The sequence below is a fragment of the Leptonychotes weddellii genome, chromosome 1 (assembly GCF_054177405.1).
Source record: "Leptonychotes weddellii isolate Sample4059 chromosome 1, ASM5417740v2, whole genome shotgun sequence".
NCBI classification, from domain to species: domain Eukaryota; kingdom Metazoa; phylum Chordata; class Mammalia; order Carnivora; family Phocidae; genus Leptonychotes; species Leptonychotes weddellii.
Window position 1 is genome coordinate 24,817,909 of NC_138369.1, and position 23,745 is coordinate 24,841,653.

The 23,745-nt window shown below is 40.3% G+C and overlaps 1 protein-coding gene across 4 annotated transcripts in view; it reads left to right on the forward strand.

The window, feature by feature from the left end:
* Positions 1-23,745, forward strand: part of PTPRG (protein tyrosine phosphatase receptor type G) — a 700,100-nt gene that overhangs the window by 169,244 nt on the left and 507,111 nt on the right. For all 4 annotated transcript variants that reach the window (XM_081820217.1, XM_081820222.1, XM_081820227.1 and 1 more), the window contains exon 2: positions 10,624-10,728. In XM_081820217.1, coding sequence (XP_081676343.1) covers positions 10,624-10,728 — 105 coding nt within the window. The remainder of the gene's footprint in view (positions 1-10,623; positions 10,729-23,745) is intronic.

A 23,745-nucleotide genomic window follows, 5' to 3' on the forward strand; every position in this document is an offset into this window, starting at 1 on the left:
GCTCATTTCAAAGTCCATTATGGTCTTGCGGATCTTGCCCTTCTTTATCCTCAGCCTCCTTTTTCTCCCCCAACCAGTTCACCAAGCTTCGGCCAGGTTGGCCTCTTATCCCATCTTCTTTTCTGTCTCAACATCCTCATACTTGCTGTTCCTCGACTTTGGACTCTATCCTCCTGTCTTGACAATGCCTTCAGCTAAAATGGTATCTCCTTCCTTGACTACTCTAAGTACATTCCTTTTCTACTTGTATTCTCTATGATTGTACCATGTGTGTTTCATTTAATTTTCATATTTGTTTTGCCGTGCATATCAATTATAATTTATATACTTATTGATCCCCCCCCCAGCCCCCCGTGGACTGGAAGCTCCAAGAGGGCAGGAGCAATGTAGGGTATACACTGTTGAATGTCTTGATGCAGTAGCACCCTACCATGGAGAGAACGTGAATACTTGCCTGCATCTTACCAAACTCCTGAGAAATTCTCTTTTTAGCCAGAGGGGTGAACAACAACCTAAAAAAGATTGTTAAGTGTGAAGATGGAGTAGGTACTTTGCTGACCAAAAGCACAAAGCTCTGGGCAATAGATAGCTACCAGCCACTGAGTATCCAGGCTGGCCAGGATTCAAGTTGTATCTTTAATATGGCCCTAGAAGTCACAGGTTTCTGGGTTTACTAAGCCAGTCAGATCTGTCTCCACCATGATTGTTGTCTTGAGCAAAGGAGTATCATGGTTGGAATACCCTCTGTATTTGATCCTCAAGCCCAGCATTAGTGTGTTTTGCTGAGTACTTTTGTCATGGTGCACATTTTGCTAGGATTGGTAGATGTGCCATGGTTTGGAAATAGGCGCCCAGTAATATTTAAGACAGCTTTCTTTGTCCATTTCTTTTTGTTCTGTAAAAAAATACCCATTTCCTTCAACATTTTTCATTCGATATTTCATAGGGACTGTGTGTGTATAAATGACTCAACTATATCAAAGGCCCAAGTTATGAAGCTCATCCTTTATTTCTCAAGGATAAACATTTATTAGGCAGTCACAATGACAGATTTTAAACAAAAGAAAATATGAATGAAGAGAATTCAGTAATCTGTATCACTTTGTTTCCCTAACTCAAGTTGTAACTTAGTATTTATTTCTGCTTGACTAGAAGTGACTTTCTTTTTTATAGACAATGACCAATGTTTATATAATTGTAATTGGATATTCTCCACATCTTGTTAGAAAAATCACTATATTTTTCTGTTAGTATTATAGGAACATGATTTTATCTTAGACACTTGCCAGTAGTGGTGGGAAGAATAGCCTAGACAACTTCTTTCTTTTGAAATTATTATGCTTTTAGAGGTGCCTGGCTGGCTCAGTCAGGAGAGCATGCAACTCTTGATCTCGGGGTTGTGAGTTCAGGCCTCACAGTGGGCGTAGAGCTTACATTAAAAAAAAATAATAAAAATTACTATGTTCTTAGGGATGCCTGGGTGGCTCAGTCAGTTAAGCGTCTGCCTTCGGCTCAGGTCTCTTTGCTCAGTGGGGAGTCTGCTTCTCCCTCTGCCACTCCTCCCCCTACTTGTGCTCTCTCTCTCTCCCTGACAAATAAATAAATAAAATCTTAAAAAAAATAAACTTGCCTTTAAAAAATACTACTATGTTTTTAGTTTTCTGAGGCCCTGTAGAAGAAATTTTTTTTTTTTTTTACTTTGGAGCAGGTGTAGTAGCTGTTAGCTCACTGGTATTTTTATGAGTCCTAAACTTCAATTTTGTGAAAAATAGTTGTAGTACAGTGTTAATTTTGTAGGTTTGAGAGTAATATCTGGTTCAGGGCTTTGTGTTCTTGGGCAAGTTATATACCTTTTCTGAATAATTGTACCTAAGCCACAATATTATTATTGGAGGAATTACACAAGCCATTATACTGATGGTACTTTTAGTAGTGTCTGCCTCATAGGCAATAAGCGAGTGAGGTAGTGAATAACTTCTTATTGGGTGAGGCCATGGGTGGTAAACTCAGATAGCCTTAAAGGACTAGATAGGAAATACAAATGATAAAGTAGGACTGGGTGGAGTTATGATTCTTCTTGAAAGAGCTACTTGCTATTCACAGAGCATACTGTTGCAGTTAAAGCCCAGATTTCATTAAAAAATACAGATATTGGGGTTCGCTCTAGATTTTCCCATTCTGGCAAAAACACAAACACACACACATGCACACACATGCACACACATACATACACACCCCATACCATACCATATCATACTATACCATAGATGAAACAGAATATCTGGAGGGATCGATTGATGGCTGTATTCAACATGGTGGCCACCAGGGTGAAATCTCTGATCTGTATTTGCCAGTTTCGTTGATCATAAAGGATTCAAAGTGATGGTGCAGTTGCAAAATCGAAGTACCGATTTGTGGTACTTGACATCACCACAGCCCTATCTATGACTAACCCTCGTTTTCTTGATAATCTTACAGAATCGAGAGACTTGATTCTTGGAGAACCAAACAGTGTTAACGTGGATTGGAAGAATTGATTGATTTATTTTATTCTGATGTTACAGAATATTTGAAGCCAGGAGCCCAATTCTGTTTTGGAAGGGTGGCTCTGAGGAATAGTGAACCGTGGTATTTTTCAGATTTTTTATGACAAATGTCTAATGAGCCCCTGTATAAATCAGTTTTCTAAGTGTACCTCTTCTTGGACTTGTTGGGAAGCATCTATTTTTATTTCTGAAGTTTTTAAGCTAGGATATAGTTAATAGCAGAGGGATGTCTTTAATTTTTTGACTCTTTTAGTCTTGTCTGATAAAAAAAAGTAGATCTGTCTTTTGTAATCAGTGTTATTTTAGAGTAAAATCACAAAGAGAAGTTCAGTCTTTTGCTTCTCTACCTGACTTGAACAGTCATTTTTACAACCTTTTTTGTGTTCTTTTTCCCCCTAGGATACTACATTGCTATGTGATTCCTCTTTGCCTTGAATTGCAATCTGTTTTACTTAAAAAAAAAAAAAAGTTATGGCTCTATATTAGGTCTCTTTATGACGGGTGATGCAAAAAAATATATATATTTTTGTAGCTGGGACAATAAGTACATTTGAATATGATAAAATAGGTAATCTCCTGTAATATACTCTATTGGGTTTGAGGTTAGCTCAGTATCACAAACAACTGGAAGGACCATTTATAATGTAATAGTTACAAAGGAATGTACTTCTTGATTCTACTTTTTGGGACACTCACTAAGTACATTTTACTACGATTAATTGGAATACAGGCACAAAGGAGATGAGAGGCTGATCAGAATATTTAATTACCTTAACGATGATTTGATACTTTTGCCCATTGTAGGTACAAAAAAGATAAAGATTTATTCATTTTAGACTATTGTGTGGGATTTAATGTTCTTAAGTGCTCTTTAAAATTAAGAGAGAATTATGCTTGTTAGAGATTTTGCCATCCTTGAGGGATCTTTAATTTGTTTGTTGTATGAGCAGTTATAATAGATATAAACAGCCCGCTTAACTGCTTGTCTGCCATTCTGGAAATATGCATTCTGGATGTGAAAATGTGAGTGCCTGTACTTATTTTTAGTGGGTTTATTTTTGGTGGTAACTCTGGCAAAGAGCTAGGACTCTTTGTATGAGAGCCATTTGTCCATCATCTTAAGTAATTTTCATCCTGGCACTAGGGAACCAGAATGTCTTTCTTTGTTCTGATGTTTTCAATTTTGGATGGAAGCTGACCAATTCTTCCAGGCTTCTAAGTCCTTTGGAATGACCTAGAACTGGACATACAGTTGAGTGGAAATACCTTCAAGTGTCACTCTCCTATTTTGCTTCGCCTACAAGATGTGTGAGACCATGTTATAGATGGAACTCTAGCCTGGTCTCATCATAAACTTACTCTGGTTTCACCTCTGCCATACAACTGCTTTCCCCTGTAGGAGATCATGACATAGCTGGGATCAAGTAGATGTTGTTGGTTCCATGTGGTAAGGTGAAAACGGTAATGTGAAGGAATGCTGTGGGTGTGTTGAAATGCATAGTGACTGTGTGTCTTTCTTTTTTGGTGGGCATCCCAGACTTCCACTCATTTTCAGATACACAAATGCATGTGTGAATGAATGTACCACCTTTGTCAAAAAAACAAGCCCTGTAGTTTCAATTCATTTGCAATTTTGGAAGAAAAATATTTTCCATTATTCCGTAACTAAGATGCTATGTTGAGAATGTTATCTAATGTAGTGTTTAGAGAGGCTGGTCTCTTTGTAAGAAAAATGTTCAGCCTGCAGATAAACAGTAGAGTTCAGACAGCTTGAAACCCTTTCTTTATTTCCCCCAAGTCAAAATTTCTGTGAAACACTGAGAGTCAAGATTACACGGAATCCTCCTGAAGATACAGTTAAGGCAGATGGGATACACATCTGCTTTTGTATTCCCAGAATACAACATTTGTTTTTATAAACTATGTCCGGTGGCTCTGGGAAATTAAATCATGCACATAAGAAACAGTTTCGTTGATATCTTCAGTGGTAGGTAACTCTTAGGATATTTTTATAGCAAAAGATTGGACCTTTGGGTCTGGAAACATTTTTATCTTTTTTTGCTTCAAGCTGGAAATGAGGTAGGCTCCAGAGAAGTTCTGAGAGGTGGTGGAGTTTATAAAATCTCCCTGATGAAAATACCTGTCACTCATTTCGCTCCCTGCATAGCAACCAACCTGACTTAAGCTTCCCCCTGCTGAGCGAGGCGTAAGCATCATTGACTAGTTAATGCTATTGGTTTTGAAATCTTCACTTTCATCCTGTCAAAATTGAGAGGCTCAAATTCTCCTGGATGATGGGAGTAGTTGGGTGTTAACTTTCTACACTCATTTTATTATACCATTCAGACTCTTGAAGGCTGCCCTGGTTTGATATTCCTCATGCCCAGGCGTGTTAGCTGTGTGTGTGTCTGTGTGTTGGTGTGTTGGTTAAAGTCACACTGGAGGCTCTTTTGAGGTGGGGCCTATAGCATTGTGCACTATTGGACGTCCTCTGTGTCTTCTACACTTGTTCCGTCACTGTGATCCCAATTCCTTGAAGCATTATCACAACACTCAAAGCCGTGCTGAGCTTTCTGCTGACAGATGACGTCAGCTCCATTAACCATAGTAGGTTTGGTGCTGTAGGACTTGATAGAGTGTATGTTTGCAAGACACTGACTCCTCCCTCTTGTTAGTCACATGATAACCATAGGCAGATTTATACTTACTGTCTGTTCCAAAGAATGAAAATACATATTTTCCTAAGCATGCTCCATTTTTAATTGTGTAATTAAGTTGCTGACATAAGCAAGTATGCAATTCCACATTAAGGTAAGGATCCGTAAAGTCATGCATTTGCATAATTTAATTTTCTGCACAGAAGATATTGAAAATCAATAGCATGATTCATAGCCTTACCATATCATTGCCATGCTGCTGTTGGTTGGCTGTTAGAGTTTAGAAGAGTACAAAGAGTATTAAAATTGATTGAATTTGGTGTGCTGAGTCTGTATCTTTACTTGGGAACCACAGATTGTTTCATTTTGCAAATCTCTGCTCCTTGCCAATAAAATATTATGTTACTTAATATACTCAATATACAGTTTTTTGACTGCGGTTCAAATAATTTCTAAAAGTTGTTTTTTAAAAAAATACCTTATTTTATGATTAAAATACATTTGAGGAGGGGACTAAAATTTTTGTTTTGTTTTAAATTATGCAAGTACCATTCATACATGATTATGTTCTTAGGGAAAAAGAAATCACACATTACTGATCTAGATGGAGTAAAAGGGGAAACTAAATGTAGTCATCTTTAATGAATAGTTTATGTGTCTCAAATAAATCTGGTGCCAGGGCGATAAAGTCCTTTGCTTCTCTGTTCATTTCTAAGTTGCCTCCCTAAGCAATTGCTTATGAGGTACTTGGGGATCATTCCTTCCAGCTTCATGTTTTAGATATTTGCTGTCGTGATGGGTGGGCAGTGAGTAGAAAGTGAGACAGTGGGGAGAAGGTCGTGGTTTTGCTTGTGGCTTATATAAACACACACGTATACATGCACACACTCTTACCCCCAGCACAGACACCATCAGCCTTTATGTTGTTCATGTGTATAAGTATTCATTCACTCATTCATTCATTCACTGGGTATTGAATACCTACCATATTCCAGACTCCATCATGGCTGGTAGGTTGAGAAGCTCCTTATCTTCAGGTAGCTTAGAGCCCCTCATAGGCCATGCAGCATGTCCTTCAGAAGCAGGGTTTTTTGTCCATTCTTCACTTGCTGTGTGCAACCCACATGTACCTTAGTACTTTGGGGGGTGTGCTGAAGGCATGGATAACTCATCTTCCTTGGGATAGCCCTGCTCTCTGTGTTACCTTTTGTCCATTGGTCTGTGTCCACCCAAACCACACCTCTTCCTTTTGTCCCAGATGAACTTCCTTTAGACAGTTCTACTGCTCCTTTGTGCCCCTACACCACAGTATGGTGCGGATGGATGGCTGGGGACGTAACTGCTCTTCGGGGTTTGGATCCCGTTACGTTGCAGCGTCAGAGGAGTTCGGATGTTTACCTCTCTTGTTTCTTGAATTGGATATATCTTTGTAGGTTTGTTTTTTCCACTGAGTGTTTAGTGGGCTTGGGAAGCTGGTCAGTGTGGGACCCCAAAACCCATGGCCTCTATCAAGTCTAGTTAAAGACTGATGCAGATGTAATCTAAGGCTGTGGAGGTTTTCACACTTCCCTGATGTAGCTCTGGACTCTGTTGCTTTGCTTTTCCAGCAGGATGGGTAACACAGCTGCCCACGTGAAAGCCACTCCAATGGGAGATGGTGCTGGCAGCCTCTGTCCTCTTTTGTTCCCTACCCCAGTGTTCTCAGAGTTTCTGGAAAATGAAAAGCACCGCCTTTTCAGGAAAGAAAGGGGGGCTGGTTGTGGAGATTGTGATTCTAGATAACATCTTTTGTAAAAGGTATAAATGAATATCCTTGAGGATAACTCCATTCCTCCTTTACTTTTGTTTGTGACCTTTCTGTTTCAGTTCAGATTTAGCTAAATTCCGAGGTTGACGCCATATTGGTGTGATTTATGTAGCAGGCAGTTCATCTCTGCCTGGCTAGCCTTTTCCCAGCATTAACTTAGCCTGTCAGGTTCCAGGCTGTGAGGGTGAATTGAGAATGTCAAAGTTGAAGGGGACCTCGGGTTCAGCTCAGCAAGGAAGTTTGTGTTTTTTTATCTCTGGCTTTAAAATAGGATCACCCAAACAACGTTTTTTTTTTTTTTTTTCTTTAAAGTACTTGTATCCTATATTGTGGTCCCACCCCAGGTCAGTCGAATCTGAATCTCCCAATGGTAGGGTCCAGGGCATAGATTTTTTTGTTTTTGTTTGTCTTGCATTTGTTTTGTTTTCTTTTTAAAACATCCAGGTTGAGAGTTAGAGCTCTAGTCTAACAATGACCTTTTATGGAGAAATTGCTGATCAGGTGTAGAATCGACTCATTTGAAGGTCACCAAGGTCACCTTTAGTGTCATTTGGGGATCTTTTGCATACAAGGGACGAAAAGCAAGTGGTTCATGTAAATATAAAGCATCCCACAGGATCAGTTTCATATTACCTCTGTCATGGGCTTAAATTTTGTCAAGAGAATTGATCTATAGATTTTGCTTCCCTGGGTGTGGTTACATTTTTGAACTCCTCTGCTGATCTACTTGGCCGCCCAACCAGGCTCCTGAGGTTCCTGTCCTAACACTGGCAGGAAGAAAGAAGAATCTCTCTGACTGGCTGATGTCCCCATTGCCAAACAGGTCATAGACACCAAGGGCGTGGTTTACAATGATTGGCTAGCTTAAGCCAAACAAGGCCCCGCCCCTGGAACTGGCAGGGATGGGCTGACAGGACATGGCTATGCACTGCATGACTTGTGGGTAGGTGAGTGCGGGGTATGATGATTACAAAATCGGAGTCTTTGCAACAAATTTCTACTATATTATTAGGTATTTTTAAAACACTCCATGCCCACTGCTGAGCTAGTTGCTCTGTTCACAGTGTCTTGTGTTGTTTTTGTAATAATGCTGTGAAGTTGTTGCTACTTGTAGCAACATTTAACAGGCAAGGAAACTGAGGCTCAGCCATGCACCCTAATGGAAGTCCCATTGCCTTGTTCAAGACAGTGCTTTACTCATTACCTTGATAGAGGAAGGATTATTTGGGAATAATTATTTAGAGTGAACTAGCTCTGAGAAGCATATTAAACAGATACATAAAAAAGTTTCCTGCATGCACAGACAATAAATAAGCCGAACAATTATTTATGTAGCATGCTTTAGTGGAGGGAAAAAAATAGATTAGGAGTGTAGGAGATGGAAAATTTTATTTTTGATCCCTAGAAGCTTAGAATGGTCAACTTCTTAGAGCTCTGCATGGCTCATCTGCAAAATCCTAGGATGGGCTGGATGGTGGGTACCTAAACCTTCGTTATACTTTAAAAATGACCAATGAGCAAACATAAACGATACCAGGTTTACTTTTTAGATACATGTTTGAATTTTACAAGATTCCTGTTTCCCTGTAAAAGGCCCATGTATCTATGGAGTATCTTTGTTCTTAGTTCAAGCATTTTTTCTTTTAAAGCCAGTCTTTGGAGTTGACATGCAAGCATAAAACACAGATCTTCCTCCACTTATGATGGGGTTATGTCCTGATAAACTCATTGTAAGTTGAAAATATCTTACGGTGAAAATATATTTAATACACCCAACCTACCGAACGTCATAGCTCAGCCTAACTTAACATGCTCAAAATGCTTACATTAGCCTACGGTTGGGAAAGTCATCTAACAAAGCCTAGTTTATAATACGGTGTTGAATATCTCATTCATTGAGTTTGTACGGAAAGTGAAAAACAGAATGGCTGTATGAGTGCAGATGGTTGTAAGTGTGTTGGTTGTTGAGCCTTGTGATCGTGGGGCTGACTGGGAGCTGGGGCCTCTGCTGCCCAGCATCACGAGAGAGGATCTTACTCTACATATTGCCAGCCCGGGGAAAAGATCCAAATCCAAATTCAAGGTTCCATTCCTGCTGAATGTGTATCACTTTTTTTTTTTTTTTTTAAGATTTTATTTACTTATTTGACAGAGAGAGTGGGTAGCAAGCATGCATGAGCGGGGCGGGATGGGTTTGGGGAAGCAAGGGCAGAGGGAGAAGCAGACTGCCTGCTGAGCAAGAAGCCTGATGCTGGACTCGATCCCAAGACCCTGGGATCATGACCTGAGCCAAAGGCAGACGCTTAACCGACTGAACCACTCAGGCGCCCAGAATGCGTATCATGTTTGCGTCACTATAAAGTTGAAAAATTGCTAGGTCAGTCCATCATAAGTTGGGGACTGTCTGTACTTTACACGTTTCCTAATTTGCCATCATGGTGACATCATTATCATTACCTGGACTAATTCAGAATAGAGAATGTACTGTTTTCCTGGTGCCATCTTAATCTTAAATTGAATCTACAGTTCCCCTAACCATTTTCCCCTGCTTTTTAAAAGCACACTTGATTTTGTTTGGGTGCATTTAAATATTAACATAGACAGCTGGGATGTATTGTTTGAAGTGTAATTCCATTTCATTTTGGATTCTGGGCACCTGTGGTATTTGTCTTCTTACAAGTCAGTGCATTCGGGTGTGGGCTCACAAGAAAAGAAATTTACATTCATGAATTGGCTGGGAGGGGAGGACTTTGAACACTGTAGCAGGCAGATGGAAGCTCTCTATAATGGCGGAGAAGATTGGATTCATTATGAGGTTTCAAAAAATACATCATTAGAGTTTCTTTTCTGAGCATCGTTGGCCTTGTGGGTTTCATATCTTCAGTTGTAACAGGTGACTGTTTGGGCTCCAAAGGATATGGAGGACTGGTACTCACCATGGGATGTCTCCCAGGCCTTAGACCATGATGCGTTTGGATGGCAGAGGCCCTGGCTTTGATGTAGGCATGCTTATGTTCGGTTGCCTGATGTGCTGCATGCTTACCTATGTGACCTGGGACCAGTCACTTAGTGTCTCTGAGCCTTAATTCCTCCATCTGTAAAAGAGATGGAATGACCCCTTGCTCTATGAGGATCGAATAAGGCTCAGAGGCCTTTTGCAGCTAGGACATAGGCTTATACATGTAGTCGGAACAAAGACCTCAGGTTCCAAGTCTTCTATTACTAGTTGTATGACCTTGGGCAAGTTAAAGGTACTTAACTTCTCTAAGGTCCGGTTTACTTATCTATAGAATGGTCTCGTTATTGGGACCACTGGATCTGTTGCCTGGTTGTGTTCTGCAGATTATGTAAGATACTATATATATATATATAAAGGGCTTAGTGCCCCATGCTTGGTGGCCCAAAGGCTCGTTGTAATCTACTGTTAGTATTAATATTAATCCTGGTCATCTCGCTAGGTTATCCCATAGCTGTTTTTCTGTACAATCAGGAGGGTCTCTTCCGTTATCCCTGAGGTCTGTGCTTCTGGGAAGTCACCGGTGGTGTGTTGGACACCCTTTCCCTGTCCAGTGGAGTGAAGACTTTTACTCATCGTGTTCTCCCTCTCTTCCAGCCTTGACGGAAGGCTACGTTGGGGCCCTGCACGAGAACAGACATGGCAGCTCAGCGCAGATCCGCAGGCGCAAGGCTTCAGGCGACCCGTACTGGGCCTACTCAGGTGAGTGGATGGGGTCCGGCCAGACTCACACCGGTCAGTGACCATCCCGTTGAGCTCACTGGAAAGTACTCTTTGAATCGCTTTCACGCCGAACCTGTTTGTTCAGACCTTTTGTAGTTCCCTAAAAGTTGAAACACTCAAGCCTGTTTTTCCTCAAGGTTATAAGTACCTTAATTTCTCTCTCCCACCTGTTTTCTCAACCTGCTTTCCCCCCTCAATTTGCATTTATTTCTGAACTTTACTTGTTAATGAGTGATTGTACCAAACTTGTCATTTCCCCAAAGACCCAGCCTTTTCTTTTCTGTCTTTTCAGTAGCTGCAATATCAGAAAGCAGAAAATAGAAGGCTAGTCTTGAGCTGCTAAATGTCTGCTAACTATTACAAAGCGTCACATATCAAAATGATCTGTTATACTTTAATCTAAAAAAAATGCAACTTTATTTTCAAATCAGATCTCGTTAGTTGAATGTATTTCAGCCCTCTATGGTATTCTGCAGTTCTTTTCATTTTTGCTTTTAAACTTTCAGCCTTCCAGCCAGTGAAGACCGAGAGTATTGTTAAAGCTATGTTGAATATTACATTGCAGATAATTTTCTTACATTGTAAGGGGGGGAAAAATGAAGACCTACAAGAATATACAGATGTTTCTGGATTATGTTCCCAACAACTACCAAAAATATGATAGGTGGATTATTATTTCTAAAAGAGATTTTGATGCTCTAATATATATGGAAAATGTATTGTAGCTAATTGAGGAGCAATGGTTGAGGAAGATAGATCACTTTGGAAATTACTTTGGCACTAAATAATTCAAGTTATTTGTCTGAAAAGGTTTGAAGGCACGTGGTATTAGTATTAATAATAAATCTGTGTTTATGCAATGTCATTGCATATAGAGTTGAGAAGCATTATTTTCATAATGATGCTCTGGTTTTAAATCCTGAATTTCCACCTGCAAATCTTGTTAAATTTATGTCAGTATAAAATTTATAGGCTTGATCTTTAATTACACCTTATCTATTGGCTTTTTGCATCCTTTTGTCTATTGATAAATCTCCTGCCCCTACAGGGAGAATAGCCTATCTGTTTTGTTTTGCAAGGAACAGATAGTGATTCTGAAGTCTTCCATCACACCCAACTCCTTGTGATTAGAATTATCTAATTAGAGGCTTTTTGTCACCATTTCTGATAAATGAAGGGAATTGTGAGATGAAGGCCAAAATTACATATATATATGGCTTCTTGCCAAGAAACTGGAAGAAAATTTATCATTTTGTTCTCTGTGGCTCTGATATCAGTTAGGAAGAGGCATAAAGTGGCCTGCTATTTACAGTTCATCAATTTAGAATAACAATGCTGTTAGTCAGGAAATTGGAAGTTATATCCCATCAGCATCTCCAGTTGCAAATGGCAGTGAAGAAATGAAAGTCCTAAAACTTTCCCCATTACTCCGTTAAGAATGGACATAAGTGGTGCAGTCTTTGGAATGGAGCAATTGTTGATATCCTTAACTCTAGTGGACTTAATGAGTCTCCATTTTGCATTTCTGGAATGCATTTGGGAACTGCTTCTATAGGTGGAAGGGCTAAGAGTTCAGCTGCAGGCTTTGGCACCCCTTTTCTGTAAAAAGCCAGACAGTAAATATCTTAGGCTTTGTAGGGTGTGGGGTTTCTCTTGCCACTACTCAACTTTGCCAGTATGTGCAAAGGCGGCCATCGATAATGCTAGATGATCTGGCTAGGTTTCCATAAAAATGTATTTATGAACACTGAAATTTGAATTGTATATAATTTTCATGTGTCAGAAAATATTATATTTCTTTTTCCTCAATCACATAAAAATAACAGAAACCATCCTTACTTAGGCTATATTAAAACAGGTGGCCGGTTGGATAGGGTACACAGGCTATAGTTTGTCAACCTCTCTCCTAGTTGATTTTTTTTTCTGGATGGGATGGGACAGTCATATGAGGAATCCCCCAGAAGGGTATAGACTGGTTTGGAAGAACTGGTGAAGTCACTTGCTTAAGACCGAAATGGAGAAAATAAAGTGTAAAAGGAGAAGAAAAGAATGAGACAGGTATCCATTGATGGTACGTAGTCCTCATGCTTTCAACAGTTCTTCCTGAAAATTCTGCAGTAACAGTGGTTGCTTCACACCAGCATGGTGGAAGAGCAATTCTCGTGTCAACAAGACTTGGGGTCCATCAGAGACACTCCTTAGCATTGGGCCAATAGACAAAGACAGGGCAGGAAAGAGTTGTTACCTGTCACTTTTGACGCTTCAGACCTAGGCCTTGAAACCACAGCAGACCAGAGGTTGGCTCTTAGCTGCAGGTACATATACCTCTAGGCATAAATGCTGCTTGAAAAGTGGGGCGGCCAAAAGAAAGGCTCGTTGTTTGTAGAGGGAATTGTTTTTAAATTTAGCTAAAGTGAACCAGGCCATTTCTGAAAGATGGGTTTAATGGTCCAGATTTTAAATATTTTTATTTATTTATTTGACAGAGAGAGACAAAGCGAGAGAGGGAACACAAGCAGGGAGAGTGGGAGAGGGAGAAGCAGGCTTCCCGCGGAGCAGAAAGCCCGATGCGGGGCTCGATCCCAGGACCCTGGGATCATGACCTGAGCCGAAGGCAGACGCTTAACCGACTGAGCCACCCAGGCGCCCCTAATGGTCCAGATTTTAATTTCATGCCTCTAATTCACAGATTTGTCTTAGTTCGTCCTAAGGTAATATTGGTGCTTTGGGGGTATGGTGTGTGAGAGTATGAATTTTGAAATCATATGGGCTGTGGCTCAAATATAAGTTTTATCTTGTAATATCTTTAGGACGTTGGGAGGACATTTAATTCCTTGGAGATTCAGTCTCTCCATCTTTGAGATGGGGATAATTAGCAGCACTTTCCTCATAGAGTTGTTTTGGGGATGAAATGAGATGATATGTGTGAAAAATGTACCATAGGCTCTTCCATCAAGTATCTAATATTCCTGCTGTTTTAGACACTATTAATACTTTCGGGGCTGTTGATGTTGTTACTGGGATTCTCGGTGGGTAACTGTGATGAACAGTGGGTGGGCACTAGGTTATCCTGAGAGCTACGTAAGCTGAATTTTGTCACTTATGATTCATAAGAACTCCCCATTTGGTATTTGGGAATGAGGGTTTAAACAAACTATCCTCAAGTTCAGGGCTTGGCAAATTATACAAACCACTGCTGTTTTTGTGAATAAAGTTTTATTGAAACACAGTCATGCCCATTCCTTTGGCTATTGTCTATGGCTTTTGTGCTGGGGTTGAGTAGTTGCTACAGACTGTTTGACCAAAAAGCCTAGAATATTTTTATCTGACTCTTTAGAGAATTAAAGGTTTACCAGTTCTTGCTCACATTGAGATCGCTTGGGTTTTTGAGCAGATGTTAGCCTGACTCATAAACAGAACTGTTCAGAGATTTGGAAAATGTCTTTTTTTTTTTTTTCCCCCTCCCTTGCATTTTATCTTGAGCTGGAATATCCTCCAAGTCTCCTAGTTAGCATTCAGAGTGAGTTGGGTGATCCTGCTCTTTGGAAAGAACTTGGGAGGAACAAAGATATGAGTGGGGTGGGATGTGCTTCAGGAGATGGATCAGGGAGATGGGTGCTTGTTGGCGGTTCTGGGGCCCCCTGCCCCTTGGTGACTGTGTGTCCTGCTTATTAGGTTGCCTTTTTGTGGGTGGGGTTTGGTGCCTGATGCTGACCCAGTTATCCCACTGGCATCCCCCCCAGTCAGTTGAGGAGAGTTGCAGAAGTTTTCGAGCTGTGGATAGCTTGTATTTAGGACATTGTCACGATAGTAGTTCATTAATATTAGTGTAACTTTTACATTAGGACTAACCATGTTATTTCAACTTGTCTGTATCACTTTGAATAATGCACACATCCTCATTATATTTGAGATGCTAAAATCTTGACTTCTGTAGACTTATTAGACAATGCTGTTGTGAACACCTACAGCTTTAGCACAGAGGACTGTTTATCGAGGAGCCTGGAAATATGTGCTGTGGTCCCATTGGGATCATCTGAAGACTGGTTATCTCTCTGGTTCTTAGTTTTGTCTACTGTAAAAAAGGGGGTCATAATATCTGAATTCAATATGAAAGCATCATGCATAAGAGACATGAAGTGGAACATAAATTTAAGGTATTATTATTGGTAACTCTTAATAATAGCTTTGTAACTTCTAGATTACTTTATGTCTTTGGGTTTATTTTCCTTATTCCAAGACAGGGAAAAAAGGGGAAAGACCTCTTTATACATACATAATTCATACAGAATTATACTGAAAAAAAAAAACAACCCAATAGATTGAATAAGAGTTTCTCACTGGAAATACTAAAACAATTTTTCTGTTACTTTTACTTGACTAAGACACAGGTATTTTTTGGTGTTACTTGAAGTGATGACAGCTCATGCATTTTGGAATTTGCCCAGAACGTCTGTAATTATTACACAAAAAGTAACAAATGCTAGGTAGGTCATTGTTGCTGGAAAGCGAAATGAGAAACAAATCTGGAGCAAGTTCAAGGGGAAATTGGAGGCATTTTTATAAAGCTATCTGTTTCTTCTCCTCCCCCTCAGAGACTTGGAGAAAAAATACGTTGTGGTTTCTCCTCCCATCCTTTTTTTACTTCCCCCATTTGGTTTTCTGCATTTTGAATAATCAATATCTCATGTTCCTTCCATATAGAAAGATTCTATGAATCAGTACAAGGGGGGACAATTCTCATTGTTGGAGGAATCCAACATTGAGACATGTAATGACCAAAATTCCCTGTAAGAAGTGTCTGGTGTTGTCCTGAGTAGAGGCCAAGCAGGATTATTCTAAGAGTCATTCCAGCTGTGGTCAGGACATTGTAGGAACAGACATCCAAGGTCCCTTTTAATTGTCCCGGGCTTGATGACTTGCTCAGCTGTAAAATGGAGATAAAGAGAAGGACATACCTTGCTGGATGGCTTTGAGGATTAGAGGTAACTTATCTAAGCACCTAGTGGAATTCTTGGCCTCCGCTCTGGAGTGGAAAACGTATTACCCATTTGGCTCTTAATTATATGCCACCCCACTACATTATTCATATAAACATCTTGTTTTATAATGCGCGTGTGTGTGTGTTTGTGGTGCATGTAGGTGTTAAGTTTCATTTTCCCCAGCTATATGTCCAGTGCTTGAGGACAAGGATTATAGCTTATAATTCCTTGGTTTTTTTTTTTCCTGCTGTGTGTCAGAGTATTTCATTTTGTGCATATTTAGTGCATATTTTTCAAGTGGGTGAATGGATGTACTGATAAATGAACTCATGTCAGAGTCTTGGCTTGAGAACCCACTTGGGGGATCCTGCCATGAAATTCAGATAAAGCAGTGGGTGATTTACAAAAGGTTTCACCACTGGATCCTTTTAAGTAATCAGCTCCCCTGGTGAACTTAAGATATAATTAAATTCCTAAAATATCATTTCCATGCTTATTTTTAATCATGTCTATAAAGGGTAAAGCAAAATATATGTGCCTGCAGAAGTCTGCCTTTGTCCTGAGAACAATGGAAGCCACTGTAGAACCTCTGAGTTTGATATTAATATTGAATTATTTGCTCTTCTCCTAATGCCTTCTGTGAAGTTTCTTAAGGGAATGATTTCCCTAGAGACACTGCATTTGCAGTAGAGAGCTTCTGATCCAACGGAACCATATGTTGGGGGAGGAATCAGTCTTGAGATTCATCCTCCCAAGTCCCAGCTCAAAGTTACCTCCATGTTGATGCCTAGCCTGACCCCTCTCTCCCTTCTCAGTCTCCCTTTATTTTTTTTATAATTTCTCTCTTCTCTATAATTCCCTATTACTCTCTTCATTGTTATAAGTAAAAGATATTTATTCATTGAACACTTATTAATTGCTTACTGTATGCCAGGTGTTGTACTATAATGGGAGGGGTCAGAGAAGCTCCCAGAATTGCTGCTGCCAGATCCCAGCCATTAAAGATGGGCAGGTGTTTGCCAGGACATGCGGAGGCCTTAAGCCGTGAAATGGTCTGGCAGTGACTGGGGAGCTCAAAGGAGCTTAGTAAGTATAGAGCATATGGCAGGGTGGACAAAGTTGAGGGAATAATGCAGCGTGTTGGACCATGAAGGGTCTTCACAGTATTCTACTAGTGACCTAGAACATCTATCCGAGGGTGATAGGGAGGCATTTCAGGGTTTCATGGTGGGAATGGACCAAGTTGGTTTTATATTTGAATAAGACCTCGGGTTGTAGGGTTAAGGATTGGTCAGCGGGGGAAGAAGGCATGATGAAAAATGATGAAGTTGTGTCATCAGAGATTTGAGAGATAAAAGGAGAGAGTTCATGGGACTTCTTACTATTAGTGTGTGGAAGGGAACGTAAAATAAATAGTCTAGGATGATCCTGGGGATGATTGAAGATGGCACTGCATTTAATTTAAAATGAGTAAAGAAGAGTGGTGGGTTGGTTGTGAAGGTAAACATTTTGGACTTGAACCTATTAAGATACAGTATAGTGTTTTGTCCATATTTCTTACACTCTTAAACTTTCTCCTTGGACAGAACCTTTGTCTGTAATTACTCTTGGTATTTCCCTGTTCTTTCTTAAATGTTTTGGAATAAGGAGGGCCTCAAGGTAGGGAACACTTTGTAGAACAAACTGTTTCTTCCTATAGGTACTCTTTTTTTTCTTTTACACATGATCTGTGATTACAGGGATAGATAGGGTGAGAAAAAACACATATGGTCACACACTAATCAGGACTTTATGTATAAAAGAGAAAAATGTTTTGCCATATGCTTAAGATACCTTGAGCATTTTTCAATACTTGGCTGGGTTTGGCTTCGCCCCGCCCCCACCTGTTTGAAAGAAATTGTTCTCATATCTTAGAGATGCCTTCTTTTTCTTTTTCTTTTTTTTTTTAAACTTTCTTCTGATCTTTGCCACCTGAGTTCTGAAGTTTTTTGGCATCTTCTGTCTGAAGATGGTTTCACAAGTGTTTGCAAAAGTTAATGGATGCTATCGTATGCTATGAGAGGGCATCAGTAAATTCCTTAGGGTCCTCGCGACCCTTGGAAAAGCATCTTAGGAAGATGAAGTATTGTTCAATGCTGAATTGGTATCAAGTAACATAGATCTGTGATGACCGTTTCAATTGTTGCTCTGATGGGCCATTTCAAATGCAGCTAACAGGAAGCCTGAGAGTTTGGGTTTTAAATGGACTCTGAAGGTAGCGGGTTGGTGGAGTCTTTTGGGAGGGCTCTACGGCAATATCTGTGAAAATGTTAAATATTGATAGTCTTTGATCCAGCACTTCTGTTTTTGGGACTTTGTCTTTTAGAAACACTTGTGCACATCCCCAGCATGACATTGTGTTTAACAGCCTAAGTCACCGTAAGTAGGGAGTTGGGGGAATTGTAGTATGTCCTTATAATGAAATTCATACTCCACATCCACCAAAATGAGATAGGTATAAGATACATTAAAATAATGTGGTGAGGGGCGCCTGGGTGGCTTAGTCGTTAAGCTTCTGCCTTCGGCTCAGGTCATGATCCCAGGGTCCTGGGATGGAGCCCGCATCAGGCTCCCTGCTCAGGGGGAAGCCTGCTTCTCCCTCTCCCACTCCCCCTGCATGTGTTCCCTCTCTCGCTGTGTCTCTCTCTCTTTCAAATAAATAAATAAATAAAATCTTTAAAATCAAATAAAATAATGTGGTGAATAGGGTCCTATTAATGAATAGAGCTGAGAGGTCTGGAGACTATACGCAGATGTTAATTGTGATTATTATTGAGAAATGAGGGATTCTGCCTCTTTTACATTTGTATCTATAATACTTTAATATCTTACAGAATTGTATCTAGAACATCTAAATTTCTTATACCAGTGCATTCATAATATTTCCTAAAGTAACCTTTTATTTCAGAATAGATGGCTGGATTGTATTAAATTTAGGCAGTTTTCTTTGAAGCAGTTTTGAGGAGAGAGGAAGAAAGGAAAAACTAAAAGGAAAGCCAGAAGGGAAGCAAAAGTCCTTTTGTCTTTTTAATTGGCTGTATCCAAATTTTTTAGGTGAAACATTTCCCTGGCATTTCAAATTTTAAAAAATGCTGATACAAACCATGCAGAAATTAATGAACTGATATTGACTCAGTTTGAAAATGGACATCAAGATTTATTGAACAAAGCAGTAAATATTGACCCAGGCAGAGATAAGGTCAATATTTGCTTTGTTACAACATAAATCTCAATATTCAATAATCTATAAATTTATTGTCTATAGAAGGCATCCAGAGTTATCTTTAAGTATAATTTTTTCATATCTGTGATGGATCAAAGTCAAATATCTTTTTTCCTGGTTTCAAATTTGAAAGGATGATGTTATCTCCTTTGAAACTAGCTTGTTGGGGGCAGGGGTGGGGGGGAGTGTGGGTTAGTGGAAGGACATTATTTATTTTTTAAAGATTTTTATTCATTTATTTGACAGAGAGAGACACAGAGAGGGAGCACAAGCAGGGGGAGTGGGAGAGAGAGAAGCAGGCTCCCCGCGGAGCAGGGAGCCCAATGCATGTCTCGATTCCGGGACCCTGGGATCATGACCTGAGCCGAAGGCAGACGCTTAAGGACTGAGCCACCCAGGTGCCCCTGGAAGGACATTATCATTTTAAAATTTCAGAGGGAAGATATACCTAGCCTTATACATGCCTTAAAAACGTTGGAAAGCAATTATCTGAATGTGCTCTGTGATTTACTTAAAGGCTACTCATCTTTTTTCTAACCTGACACTATGTACTCATTTATTATATCTGATTTGGTTCATAAAACCCACTACCTTGACTCTATAAAACAGGGAAATATTCTGTCTTTGCCTTTGGATATTGTTAAGCAATGTTACATGGAATTTTTTTGGCAAATAAAATGTCATTGATATATATCATGATGAGTAACATGTCACTGGCCTTCCCCGGGTTGAAATTATTAAGTTGAACTGCACTCCTATTCTTTATCCTGTTGTCTATTCTCTTGCTGGGGTGGGCCTGGTGGCAATATAAAAGGAGAGCTGTCTTGTGGATTGTGAACTTTTATTACTGCCCATATATAGCTGGTATGAATGTCTAATATGTGCTTAAAGACTGGATTTTCTCCCTGTTTATTTAAATGCAGAAGGGAACTCAGCCCACAAGGTCAAGTGTAATTAATCTTGTACCTGAGCAGAAGTCTTACATAGTCCAGTTGTGGTCAGTCCACCTTGAGTGTTCTTCCAGTCTGATGACACTGTGAAGTGATGTTAGCCTTCAGTGGTTTGTTAAGTGATCCTGAAATTAATCTCACCTCCACCTTTCAGCTGGTAATCTCCCATGACCTTACTTAAAATCAACAGCATTAAGGGTAGTGAATCTTCTTGGTTGTCTTTCTTGCTATTAAAATTTAACCTGTCTTCTATTTCATTTACGGTAACCCCATTTTCTATCATGTGACTAAGACTTTGTTTAGTGGTAACGTATATAACATAGAACCTTGCCTTCTTGAGAAATACTTTGTAGTAGTAACGTTAGGAATACTTACTTTTCGTTAAGAATACTGTAGTGTATAATAAATAATGTTTTTCCTGATTGGAGTGTTGAATGTGATTTTATGTCATATGAGAAAGAACCTGACTTTTAACATAATAAAGGCATTTCTTCTTGAGTTGTTTATCAAGGAGAAACTCACAGCATGGAGCTAATAGGTCTTTAATACTTCAGTCACTTGCCAGTATCTCTTTTTTTTTTTTTTTAAGATTTTTATTTATTTATTTGAGAGAGAGAATGAGATAGAGAGAGAGAGCATGAGAGGGGGGAGGGTCGAGGGAGAAGCAGACTCCCTGCTGAGCAGGGAGCCCGATGCGGGACTCGATCCCGGGACTCCAGGATCATGACCCGAGCCGAAGGCAGTCGCTCAACCAACTGAGCCACCCAGGCGCCCGCCAGTATCTCTTTTTAACAGAGACAGGTCTTGCCCTGAGCCTTTAGCTGGGAGAGTATTTTAGAATTTGATCTTGTGGCTTTTATTATTTTCTGGTACCCTTCCTATCTGGCAGGCCATGCTAGTTTTCCATTCTGGTTTGTTAAATTTCCTGTTAATTATATATTTAAGGTTTTATAAAAAGTGAGCCAGTTTAAAGAAAGAATTAAACTTAGCATTTGTACAATTGGTGTTCCAGTATGTCAAAATAAATCGTCTTCTCTAGGAGATACTGTTACTATCACAGAAGAATTGAAAGCCTCTTATTGTGTGCTATACAATCAAACTTTATCTGGGATGTGAAAAATCACAAAGGGGAAGGAGTTTCCATGAAGTGGCTTAAAAATTAAGGAAGATATTTAGTGGCCCACTTTATAAAGTATGGCTCGCTGTATGTCCTGGTTCTAGTGCAGCCATATAAATTATTACACATCTTAAAATACACAGTGGGCGAAACCCCCAGAATTTCCCCTCCCTCACTTCTTGGCCACTCCTCCCATTTTGAGACCTTCCCAGAATCAAATAGTGGACCCATCCTGCACCATCATTGTTACTGGATATTGCCTCTGATTCGTTAAATATTTTAAATAGATGGAATTTCAGAGTGAAAGGGTGGAGTGTGGTAGGGTATGTTTTATGCTCTTCAGCCCACTTAGTGAATTCAGTTAACCTTGACATCTTCCCTGGGCTTGGGAAGCCACTTGATCCAGTTTTCCTGTTTATGTAGATCCACATTCTCCCAGTTGGATGGCCCATTTTCTGGGAGGAAAATAAGCTCCTTCTAGAAGCTGCATGAAAACTTCCTATTCCCAAAGGTAACATTTAGTAGCTCTGCCCCAATTATTATTGGCCTCTTTCCCCCTTGGAACCCATTTTTCTCTGTCCCACCCTTACCCTAGTTCCAAGGGTTAGGACAGTGTTCCTCCTTCTAGCAGGCGTGCATGCCATTAGTACCCTTGGTATTGATTGGTTGCTGAGAAATTTTAGCAGGAAAATAAAGTATGAGCTTCTTCTAGGCTGTTTGAGTAGTATCTGCAAAGATGAGGGGGGCCGTTCTAGCGTGTTTCGGCTCCTGGGACTCACTGTGATAATGGAGGTATTTTCTCCTCACTTTTGTGAAGTACATAGTCTGCACTCTCCTCTTGGGGAATGATTTTGACACTTTTTGAAGGTCCTGTGGCTTTTACATTCTTACACCACCTCTTAATGAGCTATCTTATAACATCCTTTTCCTGTAAAGATTGCCCTTACTCTCACCATCCACTAGAGTGCGAAAAGGAAGTTTCAACACTCATGGCCAATTGGACCACATACCTGCTGTGCCAGAAAGAACTCGTCAAGATTTGCTTTCCTTCGTCTTATGAGCCCTCCTGGCTGCTGGCAGTATTACCAAGATTTTTTCTCTCATATTCACACAGAAGTCATTTCCGGGAGCATGTCTGCCTATAAGGATTTGTTTTTGCATCCTTGACTGTGTTTTAGCCTCTGGAAAAGACCTCCTGCCTCTCTAGCCTTAATAATAAAGCAATTTATGATCTAACATAGCCCTCTATAGGCAGGCAGGGCACCTCCAGACAGTATCTTTGAACTCTGCCATCTTTATTTATTTATTTTTTTTTTAAAAGATTTTATTTATTTATTTGAGAGAGAGAGCACAAGAGGGGGGAGCGGGAGAGGGAGAAGCAGACTCCCTGCTGAGCAGGGAGCCCGATGCGGGACTCGATCCCGGGACTCCAGGACCATGACCTGAGCTGAAGGCAGCTGCCTAACCAACTGAGCCACCCAGGCGCCCTGAACTCTGCCATCTTTAAAGTATACTCCATGTTATTTTACCATCCGTGGGCTTGTTCCTTAGAGTCACTTTCCTCAGGTCTTTAATACAGCTTCAGCAGCCCCAGAAGTCACAGCTGAGTCACGAGGTCTGGAGAAAGAAGAGAAAGTACCCCCTTATTGCGTCTCTATTTCAGGGCAAGTGAAATGTTCTTCCAGGCACCCCACCCCTGGCCAATCAACCCTTCTCTCTCATTGGGCAGAACTGGATCACATGTTCATACTTAATCCAATCACTGGCGAGAGATAAGGAATGAACAAGGTTGACTTAGACCCATCAGGATTTACCCAAGCCTGGTAGAGGGAATGGCTGTGGGATGAGTAGCCCGTGATGCCTGCTACCTTCGTGATCTTTTCCAGATCTCAGAAGCGAAGCAACTGTGTGGTGCCAAATAAGGGAAGAAGTTACAGGAAAGAAATTTATTTACTTTTAAAGTGAAAATGTGATTTTAGAAGCCTGACATGGTTGCACATAAGATAATTAAGTTTCCCGAATTTCGGGTGCTTTGCAGTGTTAAAGGTTGCACTCTCCAGTTCTGTCACCACTGGCCATACATGGCTATTTACATTTAAATTAATTAAAGTTAGATAAAAATGGCACTAGCCAGACTTCGAAGTTCTCAGTAGGCAAAGTGGCTAATGACTATCTGGTCATCCAGCATAGATATAGAACTTTTCCATTCTTACAGAAAGCTCTATTGGAGAGTGCTGTTCAGAGGATTTAGGTATTATAGAGAAGCCAGCAGGTACATTTATTGAGTACAGACTGTCTCAGGCATTGGGCATATTGCTGCTCTGTCTTAATTGATGTTCAGACCAACCCTCTGAGATAATGCCATTTTTTGCAGGAAGGCAAAACTTGGTTGGGAAGTGGCTTCCTAGGGAGCAAGTTGGAGACCTCTCCCTCTGTGCACACCCTCCCTCCCACCCACCCCTCCCCCGCCACTGAACTATGTTTGGAAGTGGGACAACCTGATACTTGCAAACATTGTATTAAATGCAAAGCATTAGGTGTAGATGTTGATATAAGATCTTCCTGAAAAACTTGCTACACTCCAAGTGTCTAAGCTTCTCAAATCCAGAAAGGCCCCATGTAGGCCCCCCTTCCCTTTGGTGGTCTTGGGGAACTGTGCTGTTTTAGGACTTAAGCATGATTTAA